Consider the following 17733-nt stretch of genomic DNA (forward strand, 5'->3'; position numbering starts at 1 on the left):
TATTCTTCAATAAAAAGGACATGCATAATCAATCAAATTAACCACGTTTTTCAGTTCTCATTTAATGGAAGCAGTGCTTTGAAATGCAGCAGCAGTAACATAATAGTATAATACAACGTGTGGGAGCTAAATTCTTCTAAATGCGCAAATTTTTTTATGTAAATTCATTTGGACTATGTAAGGAACTATGTTAATTCTGTGTTGCATGTTAACTAATAACTATATAATAAGATTCGCGCTACTACTTTAAATTTTCACCATGGTATATAGAAGAATAGCAATATGACTTTTCATGTCTCGGCAAAATTGTCGGAATCTACATCCCTAAACTGTGTTTGGGATGATGCTGGGGAATGCCTCCTAAAAACCGTTGGGCTTCGCTCCTTTTGCGTTTCGTTTCCTAATGTCAGCATCATAATGTAATAAGGCAGCATCAAGAGCCTGCACCAAAAATGTTATCGTTTTCAAATGTCAATAATAAGAGGCAACAAGCACTAGGGATTTCGAAAATAGTAACAAAATACAATGAGTTAACTAGGACAATTAGGACTTTCTGCTTGTAAACGCAGGATTTAAACAATTTGGATGTAATTGTTTGAATATCGGAAAATAATTAAAAAAAATGATAGCATAGTACATTCATCAAAAGGGGATTTTATCAGAACATTGACCACTAAGATGAAGATAGTAAAATCAAAACCTAAGTACCTAACTATAAATGTTGCAATGCTTTGACAAGAAGATTGGACAAGAAATTCTCCTAAAACTTCAATTACCTTAAGATAAAACTCTATAGGATTAGTCATTAATGAAAATACATCCTCCTATTTTTTCATGGCATTCTATTGATGGAAATACATCCAATTGAATATAAAGACAAAAGAATTAGGTGGCAAAAACAACTCTGTATGAGGGAGGGGTTGGTTGGTCGGGAAAGTGCTCGATGCTTTTCTTCTCCAAAACCTATTTATTCAATTAATGATAATAACATAATAGTTTTTTTTTTATGCCCCTCCCATCTTTAAAATATAATAATTAACTTGCTCAAAAACTGATTCCGCTTCTCGATTTTACTTCGTCTACTCCGGAGGCAGGACAAGCAGAAATTTAAGAACAAACAATGAAACATGGTCAAATGAGTATGGTATGGTTACCTGCTGCATAGGGTGGACAATAAGGGAAACCTGGTGCCGCAGGTCCGACTTTGCAGATACCTTTATTTCCTGGGAATCAACCAAAAAGAAAATGGGAACAGGTTAACACAAAAATTAAATGTTTACTACTAATGAAACTAATACAGAGCATATATGCTAGTGGATTTCTTTTTTTTTTTGGCTAAATAAATACCTCGAGTTTAGAATACACTTGTGATATGGCATCCTTTAGTCTTCTGGTCTGTATTTAATTTTGACATGAACGAGGCATTAGACATGATAAAATGAAATTAGGGCAATTTTTGATGAATCACTACATAAAAATAGAAGCATATGCATACAAGGGCACGTCACCATCAATGTCATAAACCAATAGAAACCCTCTCATCACATCTAACTCGTAACTAATCAATCACTGCAGTGCCAATAATAATTAACTTTAGAAAAGAAAAGGAAGTAATGCTCAATGAAAGACTGATCCGAGCAGAACATTGATAAGAGCAATGTTACATGACCAACAAAATTTATTTATTAATAATAGTCCTTGGAACCTATTTCGGAATTATTAAACATCACGAACTCATATGACGTACATTACTTATATTACTGTTTTAACTGCTCGGTTTAGTGGTTCCTTGGCAAGACATCAAAATCTCCATTGATCAATTAAGTTAGGCCTCAATCATAAGTCCACAAGGTGAAGATAATAGTTCAGTAGTTACTATATAACATCTTATAACTAAATCTGATCAAGTGATTAAGCATGTTAGAATTTTAAACTTTAATTATAAATCATTATTAAAGCAAGCAAAATTGATTATATAATCAACCAAAATTTTGACAAAACTGATTAACCAGGACACTTATCAAGCTAATGAATATCCCATATGTCAAGGAACTTCTTACAAAGTAGGCACCAAAGTATTAGAAGAGACATAAATAAATATGAAATTATAATATAATGTGCTGAAAGCACTGCTCCTTAAAATCAATGGGATGAGAGAGAGAAGGGTAGCAGGAAAAAATAAATAAAAAAATAACATTCACGACAAAATCAATTGATATACGATGAACTCAGAAAATAATTGTCTCAACATTTTTGTGGTGCAATTTGCAACAATAAATAGTTCTTAGTGAAATCACAAAAGCTCAGCATTTACCTTATTTGCAAGGTTTTGTGTTGTAATTGGATATGAAGACCAAAAATGCCTCAGCAATTCCTGACTGCAAACCCAATGCTGGAAGGAAGGAGACATCACAGAAATATATATAAGGGCATTTAGGATAAGTGGATAACCCAAAACTAGCAATATAAATAAAACTGAAAGCCATACTACTTGAAAATAAGAGCAACACATGCCACTTTCTCAAATAATAAGCAAAACTTGAAAAATTATCCCCTTATCCCTTTTCCTTCTTTTCTATCCATTTCTATTCTTTTTTTGCTTGGCATCTTCCCTTTCCAAAGACCTCAAAACTAATACGGGTTAACTTACATCTAGTAGTTTCTCCTTAGTTGAGGTGGGCAATATATCAAGGACGCTATCCTGAGAATGTTTCCCTATATGAGATTTGGTGCTTGAGATATTTTTGGTCAATTCATTAAGGACCTGAAAAGTAATAAACACCTTCATTATTTATGACAGAATCATAGTTAAAAGGGAAGCAACAAGACAGGAGAAAATGTTGTCTTAGCATAATATAGAGTGATAAAAATATAATATGAATTTGTCAACTACTCAAAAACTTTATCTTTAAAATGAAAGAATTATGCATTATGCAACACAAATATGTCATTACCTTGAGAGCAACCTCAGGACTAAATAAAGGATCCCTTAATCCTGAAGCTTTGATCTTTAGTATGGAGTCCCTCAGAGAGCTGTAGGCTTCCTCAGAACTCAAACTGCATTTTATTTTCTCCATTCCAGCTTGGGAATCATCCAATGCTTTTACTGCATTAACTTGTTGGGAATCAAAATAGTCACGAGGATCCTGGTAAAAAAACAGACATAAAAGTCATAACAAACAACAATTATTTTAAGCCCAAAAGAAAATATTGAATTAAAGTATAATTTTATAATTTGATTATGCACTAGAACTATACGAAAAAAGTACTACAATAATAATTGGCACTTAATTCTGGAGACAAAGTTGGACCTTGATGCAGAGTGGTGCAAAACGATGATCATCCTGTGCCTGAAGATCCTCAATCTGGGTCATCTTAGAAATTCTGTTATGTCTTTCATCTTCTAAAACCCCATCGGATTCTATATAGTGGATTGAATAAGAGCTTTCTCCACATGAATAGAAAGGAAATGAGCAACAAAGAAGTTAGCCAGACTAACCCTGTTTTCTCCGGGCAAGAACTTCTGCTGCTGCTCTTGGGTTTTCCATTTCTATATCTACATTTGTATTTTGAAACCCCATTCATCAGACTAGACCATTGAGAGTAAGAAAAAAATCTAACACAAACACAATGGAATAAGGTTTGGTCCTATCCAATTCAATTAAGAGAAAATTTGAAACAGAACAAGTTGCATACTTTCAAAACAGAAAACTTCTCCATTATATTTCCAGGGGGGGAAAAACCAATCACATAGTTACTATTTATTACCGGTAGTAAAAACACAAATCTTTGTGCAGGAAGAACCTTTTTCAATTACTGTTCATGCTATTGCATCATGTTATTCATGCTACCATAGCAGAATATAACTCACAGTATGGTAGGATAAGTGATGTGCACTGACAACTACATATGCTCTTATCCTATTCTATAACGAACACAATCAGATAGAACACCAGTGGAACAAACAAAACCCTAGCTGGTGTATGTGATGCAGTTTCTCTCTTGTATTTTCCCTTTGAACAAATACCCAGAGAACATAATCAGAAACCACCTTTAATATCAGTATAGGAGTAAAGCACATTGAGAATTTGGGAATTTTTAACCATATTATGAGAAAGGTTTTCTTTTATCCTCCTTATAGAGATACAATTAATAGAAAAGTACAACACGCATGCTCTATGAAAATTGACACACGACATAAAACATGGCTAATACTAAATCAAAATTAAAAAGTACAACATAATCATATTAGAAACACAGAAAATCCGTAAAAGTGGGTCGAAGAATTACCTAAAGTTTTCCCTTCAAGAACAACTGCACCTTGTCTATTAAGATCTTGCAACAATGTTCTCCGATATAGAGAATTTTGAGCTTCAGATATTTCCTTGCTACCATCACGGAAGATTCCATGATCCTTCTCATTGAATAGAGAGAAAAATATTAGGATGCAGGAGAACAATGCAGCCCTTGTACTTCTTACCCAACAGCACAAAAAGATAACTATGCATGTATGGAGCACTTTTCATTAACTACTAAATGATTGGCAGCATATTGTATGGAATACGAATGACTTGCTATAATGGATAATCAATGAAGACAGTTTATTATAGGTTTCGTCCAAACAGCTATAAGAATATAAGGGTAGCATATTCACTTGAGCCTGGATTTTATTTTATCTTATTTTTGGAACAACAATTTGCAGCTCTTGCACTTCTCTTGTCTCAATACACGATCTCTCATCATTATGGAGATGTGGGTAAAGAAAGAGGATAGTTCATATTTGGCGGGGTAGATTTACCAGCGGTTGAGGCAGCAGCAGAGGGAACAAGTCAGTCAGGATGGCACTGGTGATCACAAGACACTGAGGAAGACAGAAAATGCACTTTCAAGCATTTTCCCAGAGTTTCCTCCATCATTTCCCTTTTCTCTATTTCTAAGTAAACAAGGTACACTTTAAGGCCCCATAGACTTTATGGCTCAAACCAACTTTGGCAACCAAGCAATGGGTATATATTTGTCTATTTCAAAATCACCAGAAAGTGAGTATTATGGGCTTCTTAATGACACTAAAATAGTGAATCCTTTAACTAACTGCCTTCTGCAACAAAATTTCAAGCAGAACTGTTGTCACTTGGTTTACATACTTTAGCAACTTCATACAAGACTAAAAGATGGTCTGAGTGAAATATATTCCCTTTGCTTGTGTATTTCATTGTTCCCAGTCTTAAAAAATGAAGAAAAACCCTACTGAATATTGGTTTATATCCTTGAAACAAAACCCATGCCAACATAGTTTACTGCCAATTATCCTCTAACTAAAATAGTGGGAAAGTGTAATTGCAGTTTGACAAAGAATAGCTACAAGTTGCAAATCGTTACTTTCAAATAGGGCAAACTTTGCACGAGTTATGAAATCAATGTAAGAAAACATCCTATGTGAGACTAAGGAATAGTTTCATTCACCATACAGGAAGATGAGTGTAATCATCTCCTTGATCTGCTTCCATGTCTAAAGTAGGATCAACCCGCCGAACCTGCAAATGCGGATACAAATAGCAGAAAAAAATACCGAGGTAAAAATAAATGATATTAGAGAGGAGACCCAAAAGATCATCAAGGAGAGTACAACAGAAACGAAAGAAAGACCTTCTTTCGAGCTTCAATTTCCAATATCTCATCATCTTTCAAAAAAACAGCAAGATCCTCATCTTCAGCTGCCTCCGCAGCTGCTGCAACAGCATTTTTGGTACTATGGAGATATTCAGCTTTAAAATATTTGTTCCAAAAATCTACTTCACTCATCTTGAATTTGGACACCAATGCGAAAATAAAAAGACTTGTTATCCAAAGCGACAGATAAACAAATGTAAATGATTATCAAGGAGGATATTACAAATTTTAATAACTCAACGTACCTTACTAGGCACAAAATTGAGGAATGCCTGGTGAACAGCTGGTTTTAGGGCAAAAATCTGGAAAGACAATAATACAAAGAAAGTAAAGAAATAAGTCCACATGTCAAACTTTTTTCTTCTTTCTTATTTTAGTGAAAAGCAATATACAATTATATTAGAAAAATGGATTGAAATACAGATAGAGGATAGTGATCCATCCTACCCAAACAGCCACAAATAAATAAGTCCAACTTATAGTATGTCAAGTCCAAAATGTTGCTACCCCACGCTCACATCTTAGTTGAACAGACATTCTATATGGTGCATCCTAGTCCAAGATAATCCAGAATCCCCCGAGCTTGGTTAGGAAAGTTCAGCTCTATTGTTCAAAGATTTGGCATGAAAAGGATCGAACTGAACACGTAGTGTACTTTTGACACAACTCACATCAATCTGACGACTCAGGGTTCTATCAACACAACTCACATGGGCAATGAATATATTTGGTTGTTTATGTAGATGATATAGTCATTACTCATAATAATCATGAACGGATAATTCAGTTCAAGAAACATCTATTTCATCACTTTCTGAATAAGGATTTGGGGAACTCTAGTACTTGGTATTCAGGTGGCTCAATCTAAAAATGGTGTTGCTATATCACAAAGAAAATATGCCCTTGATATATTGGAAGAAAGTGGTCTGTTGAATTGCAAAAATGTTGGCAGCCCAATGGATCCTAATAGTAAATTGTTGCTGATCAAGGAGAGTATTATCCTGATCCAAGGAGATGTTGAAGACTTGTAGGGAAGCTAAACTGCCTCACTATTACTAGACCAGATATTTCATATCCTATTAGTGTAGTGAGTCAGTTTATGCAGTCTCCTTGCACTGATAATTGGGATGCTATAATGCAGATTGTGAAGTACATCAAAAGAGCCCCTGGTCAAGGACTACTATACAGATATAAACGAAAAACCCAAGTAATTGGGTATTGTGATGCAGATTGGGCAGGTTCTCCTTTCTTGGTGGCAATCTTATATCATGGAAAAGTCAAAAAGCGGTGTTGTTGCTCGATCAAGTGCAGAGGCAAAGTATCACCCCATGACACTAGTGCCGTGTGAGTTAATATGATGGGTTAAACAAATACTTTCAGAAAAGTTTGGGACAGTTACAGAAATGAAGTTATATTATGATATAATCAAACACACTTCACATTGCCTCTAACCCAGTATTCCATGAGAGAATTGAACACCTAGAGGTTAATTGTTATTTCATAAGACAAAGGATTATGTCTAAAGAAATTGTCACTAAGTTTGTTAATTCCAATTATCAATTGGCTGATATTTTTACGAAGTCTGTTAGAGGCCCTCATGGTAACTACATTTGTAGCAAGCTTGGTGTATATGATATATATGATATAGCGTGAGGGGAAATGTTGATATTAAAGTTCCTTTATGTATCAATTAGGATCAATTAGAGTCAATTAGGATAAAGTAGGGATCATTAGTTTCTCCTTTATTAGACATTGTAATTATGAAGGATGATTAGTTTAGTGTAGGTAAAACCTTATAAGCTGTGTAGTTCTTTCCCTCAATCATTCACATAATAATCACTGCTGAAACACACCCAAAATCCTAGTTGTATATCCTGAACAGCTGAAACATACATATGAAATCCAATTTTCTCTAGCACCTGGCATATGACTTCTTAAGCCACCCAATTATAGGCTTTTCCTCGATACATGAAGACACATGCAACCGAAAAATTGATCAATGCTTCACCACTTAGTAAACAATGAAACTTATTATTATAATTTGCTACAAATAGAAAAGGCCGCTATCCTTCACCAAACTCCACAAGGTTTTAGTTATAAGACTGGGGAAAACTAACATCCACCTTATCCTTAATATAAAAAGAAGTTCAAAACTCGAGATAATGGCAGCCTAAAAGTATGTTTTTGCTCCCATGTTATAAATGCCTTAAATGAGGGCCCATTTAAGAGTCATAATTCATTATATATACATCAAACTTAGTCTAACATTTTAAATATTGCCATTATTTGTGAAAAACTAGGACTAACTTAAAAGATCTTCGTGAATTTCCTTAACCAACAAAGAAGAAAAATAAAACAAAAAAACCACGGAAAAAAAAATATCCACGATAGTGCTGAACAGCTGATTCAATCAAATATTAATTTTCAGACACTTATCACCAAACTAATATAGCAAGAAAATAAGTTTACCGCTAAACCACATGCAACTGCTAAATGGTAGAATAGAGTCCAAAAACAAAATAATATAGACAAGCCAAAACACAAGGATGATGGTACAAATTAATTCCATCTCTTCACGTGAAGTTCAAAAATGAACTCCCAACTATAGAATTTTATGAAAGCTTCTAGAGAATAATTAAGAACCTAAGCAACAAGAAATGTAAGATTGTGCAAATCTCTTATATATATATATATAGCAGGAAGCATGTAGTTCACATTCACATCAGCTAGAAGCTTATATAAATCGTTTTTATAAAAAAGCAAGCTTCAATAAATTAGTACAAAACCAGCACTTCTGTTTGTTTGGCAAAATTATGTGAAAAAGTCTAAACTTTAGAATATTTGAGCTTCATATCACATTGAAAACATGATGATTATCTAGCTAAAATTCTTTGCATTACCACCCACCAAAAAACCAATACCACATTTATTCAAGATTTAAGTTTGACTGGAAAAGCCAGTTGATTGATATAGGGAAGAGCTATATGAAGCATGCCTGATATTTTATCTCCGGTGTCAATTGAAATTTAACCTGGTTTATCTGCAAAATAAAACAAGCAAAGTAATTGATTATGATTACATATGCATACTCCTGAAGGGGGAAAAAGGAATAAATAAAGCATATAGACACAATGAAATCAATAGAGGCAAGTTGAAGAGTCTAGAGAAGTCTAGAAGGATCAAAATCAGTTAGAGCTTTAAGAGATGTAACTAACACAAGTGTAGAATGTCAGTATGTCACCTATGCCCCCTGTAGTCTATATATATATATATATATATATATATATATATATATATATATATAAACTCAGTCATCAATAACAGAATCTAATTCACATCTTCTCTTCACTTTCTGTTTCTATCAGAAATGTTGCAATGCCATCCAAGGATGATCTGATTATTGATTTACATGACCAAAAGTAGCAGTAGCATATATCTACTCTATTCTTGTTGAAAAGTTGCAGAATCAGTATTGATCTTTCAAATACATGATTCATATATACCTAGTACTGGGAACATTTAGTTTGGGATTTCTTGAGTCCATCAATCATATTTCATGTTCTATCCAATTTTCTATTCCTCCATTCACTCAAGGGAAAAGCACAAAGCCTGGCATTCAATTTGACATCAGACAAACTAAATACAAGATACAGATACCAAATATACAGCATTCTCATAAAGACATCCAAGAATGTAGTGATCAGTGACACATCCAAGTGTAATCAGAGAGATAGAGAACCAATATAAAAAGAAGCATTATCATACCCGACCATCACTTGTAGGCTTTGTGTCGAAGATCAAAGAATTCTTAAAACCAATTTGTTGTTTTGTCTTCCTGTTTTCATCTCGATCAAGTAATTGCTGAAAATAATAATAATAATAATAATAATAACAACAACAACAACAATAACAATAACAATAATAATAACAACACCAATAATAAGAATAATAAAGTTGCAAAAGAAAAAATTGACTAACATGAGAAGAAGAAAATTACATTGAAAGAAAGCAAGAATAAAAACAACTGAAAAATGTAAAGGGAAAAACCAATATGGCAAAGCTGTCCAATCCCTTTGCATATCGCCTAGGGAAACCACTTAAAAAACAAGGTGCTATAGGAAAAATACATTAATAGCAAAATCCTTCACATAGTTCTTTTCCATGCATAAAAAACCTTTCATGAATCATAATATCACCCCACACCTTGTTGACCATATAAGTCTCACTAGAGTTTAAAATACAAATGCCATTTGCAAGCCTGGAAAAAATAAAAATTAACATTACATTGCACTCAAAAATATTTACCTTCTTTGTGGCCCAAAATTCTGATTCTGTCAGCTTTCCACTAGCCACAAGTTCTTTATGAAGCTTCTGCAACTTGCTGCATAAGTTGTACTTTAGCAAAATCAATAACATTGAGGGAAGCATGAATATCAGAACCAAAGATAACCCAATAGCAAGCAGAACATATTCAAATTTCCTATAATTACTAAAATGAGACCTGTTCAATACTCTGAGCCAGAGTAATTAGAGATTGTAACATTTGAAGTAAAAGCATGGTATCAAAGACACCTTGATCAAAAAGGCCTCTGTAAGTTTGGATTTTAATTAAACACATTGCTATCATTTAAACCATGTTAATTCACCAGGGAAAAATTTTTTTGTGGAACAATGTAGATTTTGATAAAAATAAAGAAATATATTTCTCCTTGTTACAAGATTTTAGCATCACTTCCATCTGGAAGTAATTTCAGAAAATATATGAAAGATAAAATTCACTGATCATTGACAGATGTAAGCTCCGGAAGAGGAAACATATTGACAAGTTTCAAAGACAGCAAAAATGAAAACAAAAAAAATTAAACATAAATAGAAAAAAGGAATAGGAAATTCATCAATAAAATATTGTAAAGTAGAACCATGCACACAAATAAAGAGTCCGCCATAATAAAACAAGATCACTGATAAATAACACTTTCCAGAAAAAGAATCAAAGTGCATTTTTGTAAAATAAATACCTATCTTCTTGTAATAGCTTAATTCTTTGTCCCATTTCAGCAGCACTCAATTGTTCCTCCGAAACGACTTTTGCAGCTTCTCCATGCTTGCTAAGGGCAATACCTGCTCAAACAAAGCAGACAACACATTGGAAGGCTATAGAAAACAAATAAATGAAATTGATAACTCCAAATTTGCTTCATATGATCAGATACTTTCATATTGAAAATAAAATTGGATGATGAAAATTGAGAAAAAGGAGGAAAGACACTGCAATCTTTGGAAACGTGAAATTGGTAACTGCATGATGCATCATTTTTTTTTATCTAGCAAATGTTACCAGAGTAATAAATATATAATGCAATCAATGTGAAGGCATAGAAACAGAATGATTTATAAATGTAGAACTTAAGCTGAATGGCAGTGTGCCACAATTCAATTGTACAAAATATTAATCAATAAAGCCCTCAGAAGGACATTTAAAAGCTAAATAAAAGAAAAAAGACCTATATTGTGATTCCATGATAGAAACTTACCCACTAGTTCCCGGCAAACATGAAGATCTGAGAAGGTTTCTAATTCGAATATGTAACTTCCCTGAACAACATTTTTAATTAGAGTTCATTCAGCATGAGAAGACATTAAAAATTTCAAAACAATTTAATACTAAGTGAACTATAGTATACAAAAAAATGGAACAACAGCAGAAAGGAGTAGCAAGAGGTTAAAATAAACCAATGAAACACCTGTGAATGGGTGAGGTTAAGCCATGGTGGTTTGTTGGATCCCTCTTTAGTGTGTTTATGACCTAAATTTTTTAAGCAATAAAAAGGAAAAGACATCAAGCCCAAAGAATTAAAGTTGCAAACAACATGGACAAGGAACATTCGAAAACTAACAATAAGATAAAAATACGGGTCATAAGTACTCTTTATAAATTTGAAATCGACTTCAAGTTTGTTGCTTGATGTAGGATCATTGGGCTTGAAAACAAATTTTTCCTCAGTCTGCACAGAGGAAACAACATTCCAGCACAAATGATTCATTGATCTGTAGCAAACATAATTACTTCGCTACACAAATTATTTAATCAAACCTCAAATACTGTCATCACACACCAGTATAATACAATATATCAAGTGCCAACTGAGCTAGAAGCTTATCACCAAGTTTATACATAAATTACAAGACACCAACAAGACTACCATTATAAATATTAATAATAATTCACAAATTATTTGTCACTTTGGAAATTTTGGTATATTTGAAACTCACTGTACAAATAATTAATGACAGAGGGAGTAATACAACAATGAGCAACCTGATTCCACTGAATAGGATCTGTTACATCTGACAAACAATCTATTGATAATAATATAGAATCCAATTTCAATGCATTGTGACTTGTGAGTACAAAGGTATATAACACAGACACTCAATTCAATTTTATATATGGCACATCAACAGAAATGTTTAACAGTACCAAAGAGATAGTTTATATCAAACATAATCTATCGATAATGATAACCTTCTGTATCATTCTTCAAGTTATTTCAGGTCAAAATTCCAGAGGTTAAGTTTAATCATAGAATAGACCATGAGATTACAACAACAATCTTTACCCCAGTTGGTGGGGTCAGCTACATGTATCAAAAGACAATATTGCGCACTGACATGAGTCATGTCTGTACTCAGCCCACTCATGCTCAAAGTTTAATCATAGAATACACTTAAAAAAAAACAATATAAGTAAAATTGTACGAAGACAATGACAATTGAATTGGTTCAAAAGAGGAGGAAGCATACCAATACGAGGATACCAGGAGTACCAGGGTCCTTCACAGTGGCTTTGTACTTGGCTTTCTTAACCACTTTTCCTGATGACATTCTTAGCCACACCAAAACAAAAGAATCTCAACAACAATCCAAAATTTCACACCGATTAACCTGAATATTGAAACAGCAGCTCCAATCATCACAAACAAAAACTGAGACCTTTGTGGGAGTGTTTAGGAAAATGACTAATCAAAAGTAAAGGGTTAAATTTTGCATTGATGAGAGAGAGAGGAATAAAAGTGATTCAAGGAGCTGAAGATCAATAGCATACGAGTGGGCAGAAATCACGTTGCACGGCAGCAAGTCCGTTTTCAGCAGAAGCAAGCTGCTTCAGGAATCATGCATATTAACACTCCATAGCAAGGTTCTGAAATCTGACCCAGACATCAAACTGTTCAGGCTACCAGGTCTGCAGGTCAAAAGTTTAGAGGTCTAACCAGTTTAAACAAGGTTCATCCGGAATAACCAGATTATAATAAAATAAAATATTAAATCATAAATCTATATTATTACTTAATAGGACAAACATTGCAGCAGATTGATAGCTTATGAGTCATCTCCTGAGGCAATTATGAATTATCCAATCTTCCTCACATTATCCTTCATTATTTTCCCTCCATCATATGGTACATGTCCATGCATCATGTTTATTAATGTCATGCATCATGTTTTATTTATACACTTCCTATCCTCTTTAAAGCAATATAAAAAATTCCAACCATGTGCTAGGCTAATAGGCTTTGACCAGCTACACTTTCATTTCCCAGCTGGTTTGGTCTTTTTCACATGCGCTATTTTCTGGATGTTCCGGTTAAATTACGAAGGCTAATGTTGAAAAACGGCACCCCAAATGTTGAAATCTTCTAACCTACTTGCACTTAAACACTCAACTGTTTTCTTATAAAAAGGCAGTCCTTTAAGCTGAGAAGGGGGAAAAAAAACATTCAAGAGTGTATGTTGTGTAATCTTTGTTATTAAAGTGTGTGAAAAATCCAAATATTTTTGTTGAATCATTGCTAGATGATGTAAGAAATCTGGTGTTGAATATTATAACTCATTTTATTGCCTTTTTTTTTTTACCATCTACTCATCATCATCAATATCTCATACAAACACTCCATTGTCACTCACAATGACATCGTGTATTAAGCATAGCAGAGCAATCTATTTAGATAAAAGCATAACAAATCACAAATCATTATCATTATATTATACACATTAAAAGTGAACAGAAAGTTGGTTTCTCTCGTTGGTTAACATCAATAAATCAACAAGGTTTGGATGATTATGCAAATTAAAATGCCATTTTCATTTTCCTCAAGCATAGACAGAGCAAGAGTTCACTGATTAAGTAGATTTCTACCACAAACAACAAAAAGAAATTTTTTTCTCATACCTGTAGTTTTGATAGAGTGCAAAATTCTTAGCACTATAATTGTATTTCTACTTCTCAACGTTTTCAATAATGAATAATAATATTCTGTGTGATATCTTGCAATTTACAAAATTACATAGACAATAATAAAAGACAGGAATATGGTTGGTTCAACAAGCGGTCATCAATAGCATAGCCAAAAACGAGTCTCCTTACATCAACAAAAGATAAATCAAGAACTGCAAACAATCATATGCAAGACACTTATTACATTCTGTTTAATGAAGATGGATTAGTGAACTTAAATGGCAAGCAAAACAGAAGCAAACTAAGGCCTTCACCCTTCCATTTGTCTTAAATTAAATTCGTTCATTCTTTCATAAAGAGGCAAAATCAGAACTAATTTAATAAAAAAACATAGATAAAAAAAAAATTTAAAAATTCAACTAATCCGTATTCTTAACCGATCAAGTCATCAATCTTCAATAATCAATAATCAAATAATCAGAAATCAAGTATCAAGAGAGGCACAGAAAAATAGAAGAAGAAACACACCATCAATGCTCATTCCATTAGGGAAATTCTAATGCCAAAGTTCTATCGTTCCAGAAAATGACACAAAACACCATACAAAAATACCACGGTTTAAAAATAAATAAACTCAATTTACAGAGGTGAGAGCAAAATAATAAAACAAGAGACACAAATTTAGGTTCGAGAAAGAGAGAAGACAAGTATGAGAAGATGAAGAACGAGAACGCATACCTAAGTTTCCGAAGTAGGCAGTATACGAGCAGAGGATAGGAGAGGAGATCGGCGATGAGCTCAAAGGTTGCGGTCTCGGTGGAGAGGCATTACGTAGCAACGACAACGGTGGAGAGAGAAGCGCAGAGCAGTGGCCGCAGATGCTGGAGAAAGGAGTGGCTGCCGTTCTGTTAGTATGGGGAAGAAGGTTAGGGATTTCGAATAGTGGCCATTGGTCGGTAAAGTGACCAGAGAATCCGGTGTGATAGTAGTGGTAGGGGTATTTTGGGATTTGTGTTTGATTTATTATTTCGAGAGAGTTAATATGTATCAAAAGAGAAAGTATTGGAACTAATACTAATTGTGTACCATGTGTAGTTGTGTACAATAGATTAAAAAAAAATAAAAAAAAGGATAAAATTATGAAGAATTTTGCTAAAAAGCCAAAAAGATATATCTACAATGTGTATAATAGGCTAATTATTTAGCATAATAATAAAAATTCGTTCTCAGATTATTCTAAATTTAAAAATTCTTATTCAAATATCTTATATTAAATTTTAAATTTTTTTAATTTTAAATTTTAAATTTTTAAAAAATTCAATTAATTATTTAAAAAAAATAACCATCCAAAATCTTAATTTACCAAAACATTTCATTCTAATATCCTCTTCTTTTTCAATCGGCGGTCGCCCCACCTTCATCAATAATCATCTCACTCTACCTTCGTTGTTTGGCTTGCTACACGCCATTCACCTTAGTAAAAATAACCATCGACTTAAGAATAAAAATAACCATCTACGTACCTAATGAATTGAACATCCAACATATTTTAATTATATATAACTAAACTCAATCCAGTCAAAATAATCATTTACATAAAAATTAAAATAATTATTCGCATACCTACTAAAATGACGATCTTAAATTGACCATTAAAACATCTCATTTACATGAAAAACAAACATCTACATGCATGTATAATACTGTCTCCCAACAAAGAATTCCTTCCGATTGGTTGCTTCAAAGGAAATGTCCATGCAAGTTACCTTTGGCTTTATGTAAAGACACCAACATTTTGCTTCTTAGCAATTTTCTTTTTTGGCTTTCGCTTAAAGCACCACAGCATAAAAATACAAACATCTAACAAAATAAATATCAAAAGATCAGTACAGCAATCTAAATGATATTCTTAGCCATAAATAACTTTCTAGCATTTGCAAGCATTGATGCAGTTGGAGAAGAAGAACTATTTGCTACTCTCCATAGTGATTTTCCATGGGATGGAGCCATAACTGCAGGTGATGGGCTGCTGCGGCATGGCACCGATGAGAGAGGATGGAGAGGGAGAGAGAGAGGGGAAGACGTGTTCGTAACTATTTGAAATTCTTATTTGCTTTGTATTTAAAAATAGAAATGATTTTGATTAATTTAATTATTATTTAATGTTAATTTTAAAAGAGTTCTGTTAGGGAGACAATGGCTTATTTGTACAATGTGTACAATGGGCTATATGAATTACAAAATGAACATCACCCATAATATTTAGAATAACCATCCGCGTACTAGGCATAATAAACATCTCATGTCATAAAATCACTCATCCCAAAAGCTTAAGATCTAGAACTCTAATACCATGTCATGATACCACTCATCCTAGAGGCTTACGCTGATGAAAAAGGGTAACACTAATAGTTATATCTCTAACACTCCCTAAACCTCTATTGTACACATTGTACAGATATTCCATTGACTCCCCATACTTTTCCTTTCAAAAATACCCCTATTGTACACATTGTACACTAATTACATTGACTCTTCATACTTTCTTAAATTACAATAAAAATTAGAGTATTAATTAATTATTTAATTTCAAATTTTAAAATTTGAAAAATTAGGTTTAGTATTTAAATTCATTCACACTAGTCACCAAAAAAAATTCATTCACACTACGTACGATTATTTCTAATCATACTGTAACCTCCAATACACGTTTAAAACTCAACGTCATCTTCTCCGATCCTCACCTCGCATCACTGAATTCCTCGCTGGCCATACCAACACTGCCGCATCCTTCCACCGACACCGTCTTCACCTCCGCCAGTCAGCCCGACGCACCTCGTTTTTTGACACTCAGCCTAACGTTACTGCCTCTTTTTCACACGCCTTTTTATCTCTATTTTTGTTTCTGAAGAAATAAATTAATTAAATTCTTCTCTAAAAAATAAAGAACCTATTCATATTAGTCCTTATCATCTCTTTAGCCGAGATGACTATCACTCGTTGATGCGGTTCTTTATTAACTGTCAACATGATAGCCGTTTAGTATTACTTTTATTACCGACAAAATAAGTGTGTATTTTTTTGTTCTTATTTTTAATATTTTTTATTTTTGTATTTTATGAAAAAGAAATGAAAACAGTAAAAATAATTTTTAATTCTTGTTTTTACTTTTATTTTCACAAAATTTAGAAAATAAAAACAAAAAATAAATACATAAACCAAATACACCCTAAATTTGTTATATCAATTTAAATTAGTCTCTAAATAAATCCTAATGTTATTATCAATCACCTGCTCACAAAGTATACAAAAAATCTATTAGTAATTGCATATAAACTTAAGGTATTTATGCATTTTTGTAAGTATTCCATTATTTCCCTTGTTTTTAAAGTAAATTATTATAATGGTATCTGAAAATTTATATGGTCAATGAAAAAAATTTCAAAATATGCTAAAAATAAATAAGCACCCAAAAAAGTTTAAAATGTGACAAAAAAAAATAGATATTACATATATAAAATCAATTTTAGAGATCATTGATGTAATTTCTTAAAATTATTATTGAAAAATAAGATCTTTTCATCTATAAATTTAGTCATTTTTTGTCGAGTAATTTTTTTAAAAAAAAAATTATTGTGAATGAACTTTTTTTAAATAAAAAATCTAAAGATCAAATTTTATTCCAAATTTTTTTATACACCTTTTAAATATTTATTCAAATATTATCACAAAAATTTAAATCAAATAAATAAATTGTTTGTTAGATATAAAAAAAATTTATTACTTCTAAAAAATATAACATTTATTGGCTTTTTGTTGTATTTTCA

General features: G+C 32.7%; 1 protein-coding gene across 2 annotated transcripts; it reads right to left on the bottom strand.

Moving 5' to 3' along the window:
- Nucleotides 1-25: 25 nt before the first annotated feature.
- LOC112795683 (general transcription and DNA repair factor IIH subunit TFB1-1) lies at nucleotides 26-14950 on the bottom strand. Of its 2 annotated transcripts, none has more exons than XM_025837771.3 (22): nucleotides 14645-14950; nucleotides 12776-12913; nucleotides 12475-12615; nucleotides 11597-11675; nucleotides 11415-11476; nucleotides 11205-11265; nucleotides 10689-10791; nucleotides 9976-10051; nucleotides 9436-9531; nucleotides 8666-8710; nucleotides 5916-5972; nucleotides 5647-5802; nucleotides 5469-5534; nucleotides 4291-4414; nucleotides 3500-3556; nucleotides 3312-3421; nucleotides 2955-3146; nucleotides 2651-2764; nucleotides 2315-2392; nucleotides 1348-1395; nucleotides 1155-1223; nucleotides 26-441 (listed from the first exon to the last, which is right to left on the bottom strand). In XM_025837771.3, the coding sequence occupies exons 3-22, from the start codon at nucleotides 12553-12555 to the stop codon at nucleotides 361-363; spliced, it is 1755 nt and encodes a 584-aa protein (XP_025693556.1). In that variant the 5' UTR covers nucleotides 12556-12615; nucleotides 12776-12913; nucleotides 14645-14950; the 3' UTR covers nucleotides 26-360. The 2 variants fall into 2 exon arrangements, with proteins under 2 accessions (XP_025693556.1, XP_025693558.1); XM_025837773.3 differs by having other exon boundaries at nucleotides 12776-12878; nucleotides 14645-14812.
- Nucleotides 14951-17733: the final 2783 nt, after the last annotated feature.

Source organism: Arachis hypogaea, chromosome 4, assembly GCF_003086295.3.
Source record: "Arachis hypogaea cultivar Tifrunner chromosome 4, arahy.Tifrunner.gnm2.J5K5, whole genome shotgun sequence".
In the NCBI taxonomy this organism is placed as follows: Eukaryota; Viridiplantae; Streptophyta; class Magnoliopsida; order Fabales; family Fabaceae; genus Arachis; species Arachis hypogaea.

Excerpts from the sequence above, each read along its gene's own strand:
- LOC112795683 (XM_025837771.3), bottom strand. The coding sequence starts at position 12,555 with ATGTCATCAGGAAAAGTGGTTAAGAAAGCCAAGTACAAAGCCACTGTG. Across the intron at positions 3,147-3,311 it reads TTGCACCACTCTGCATCAAG|GATCCTCGTGACTATTTTGA; the intron begins GTCCAACTTTGT and ends TTTTTTTACCAG. Across the intron at positions 1,396-2,314 it reads CACAAAACCTTGCAAATAAG|ACCAGAAGACTAAAGGATGC; the intron begins GTAAATGCTGAG and ends AATTAAATACAG.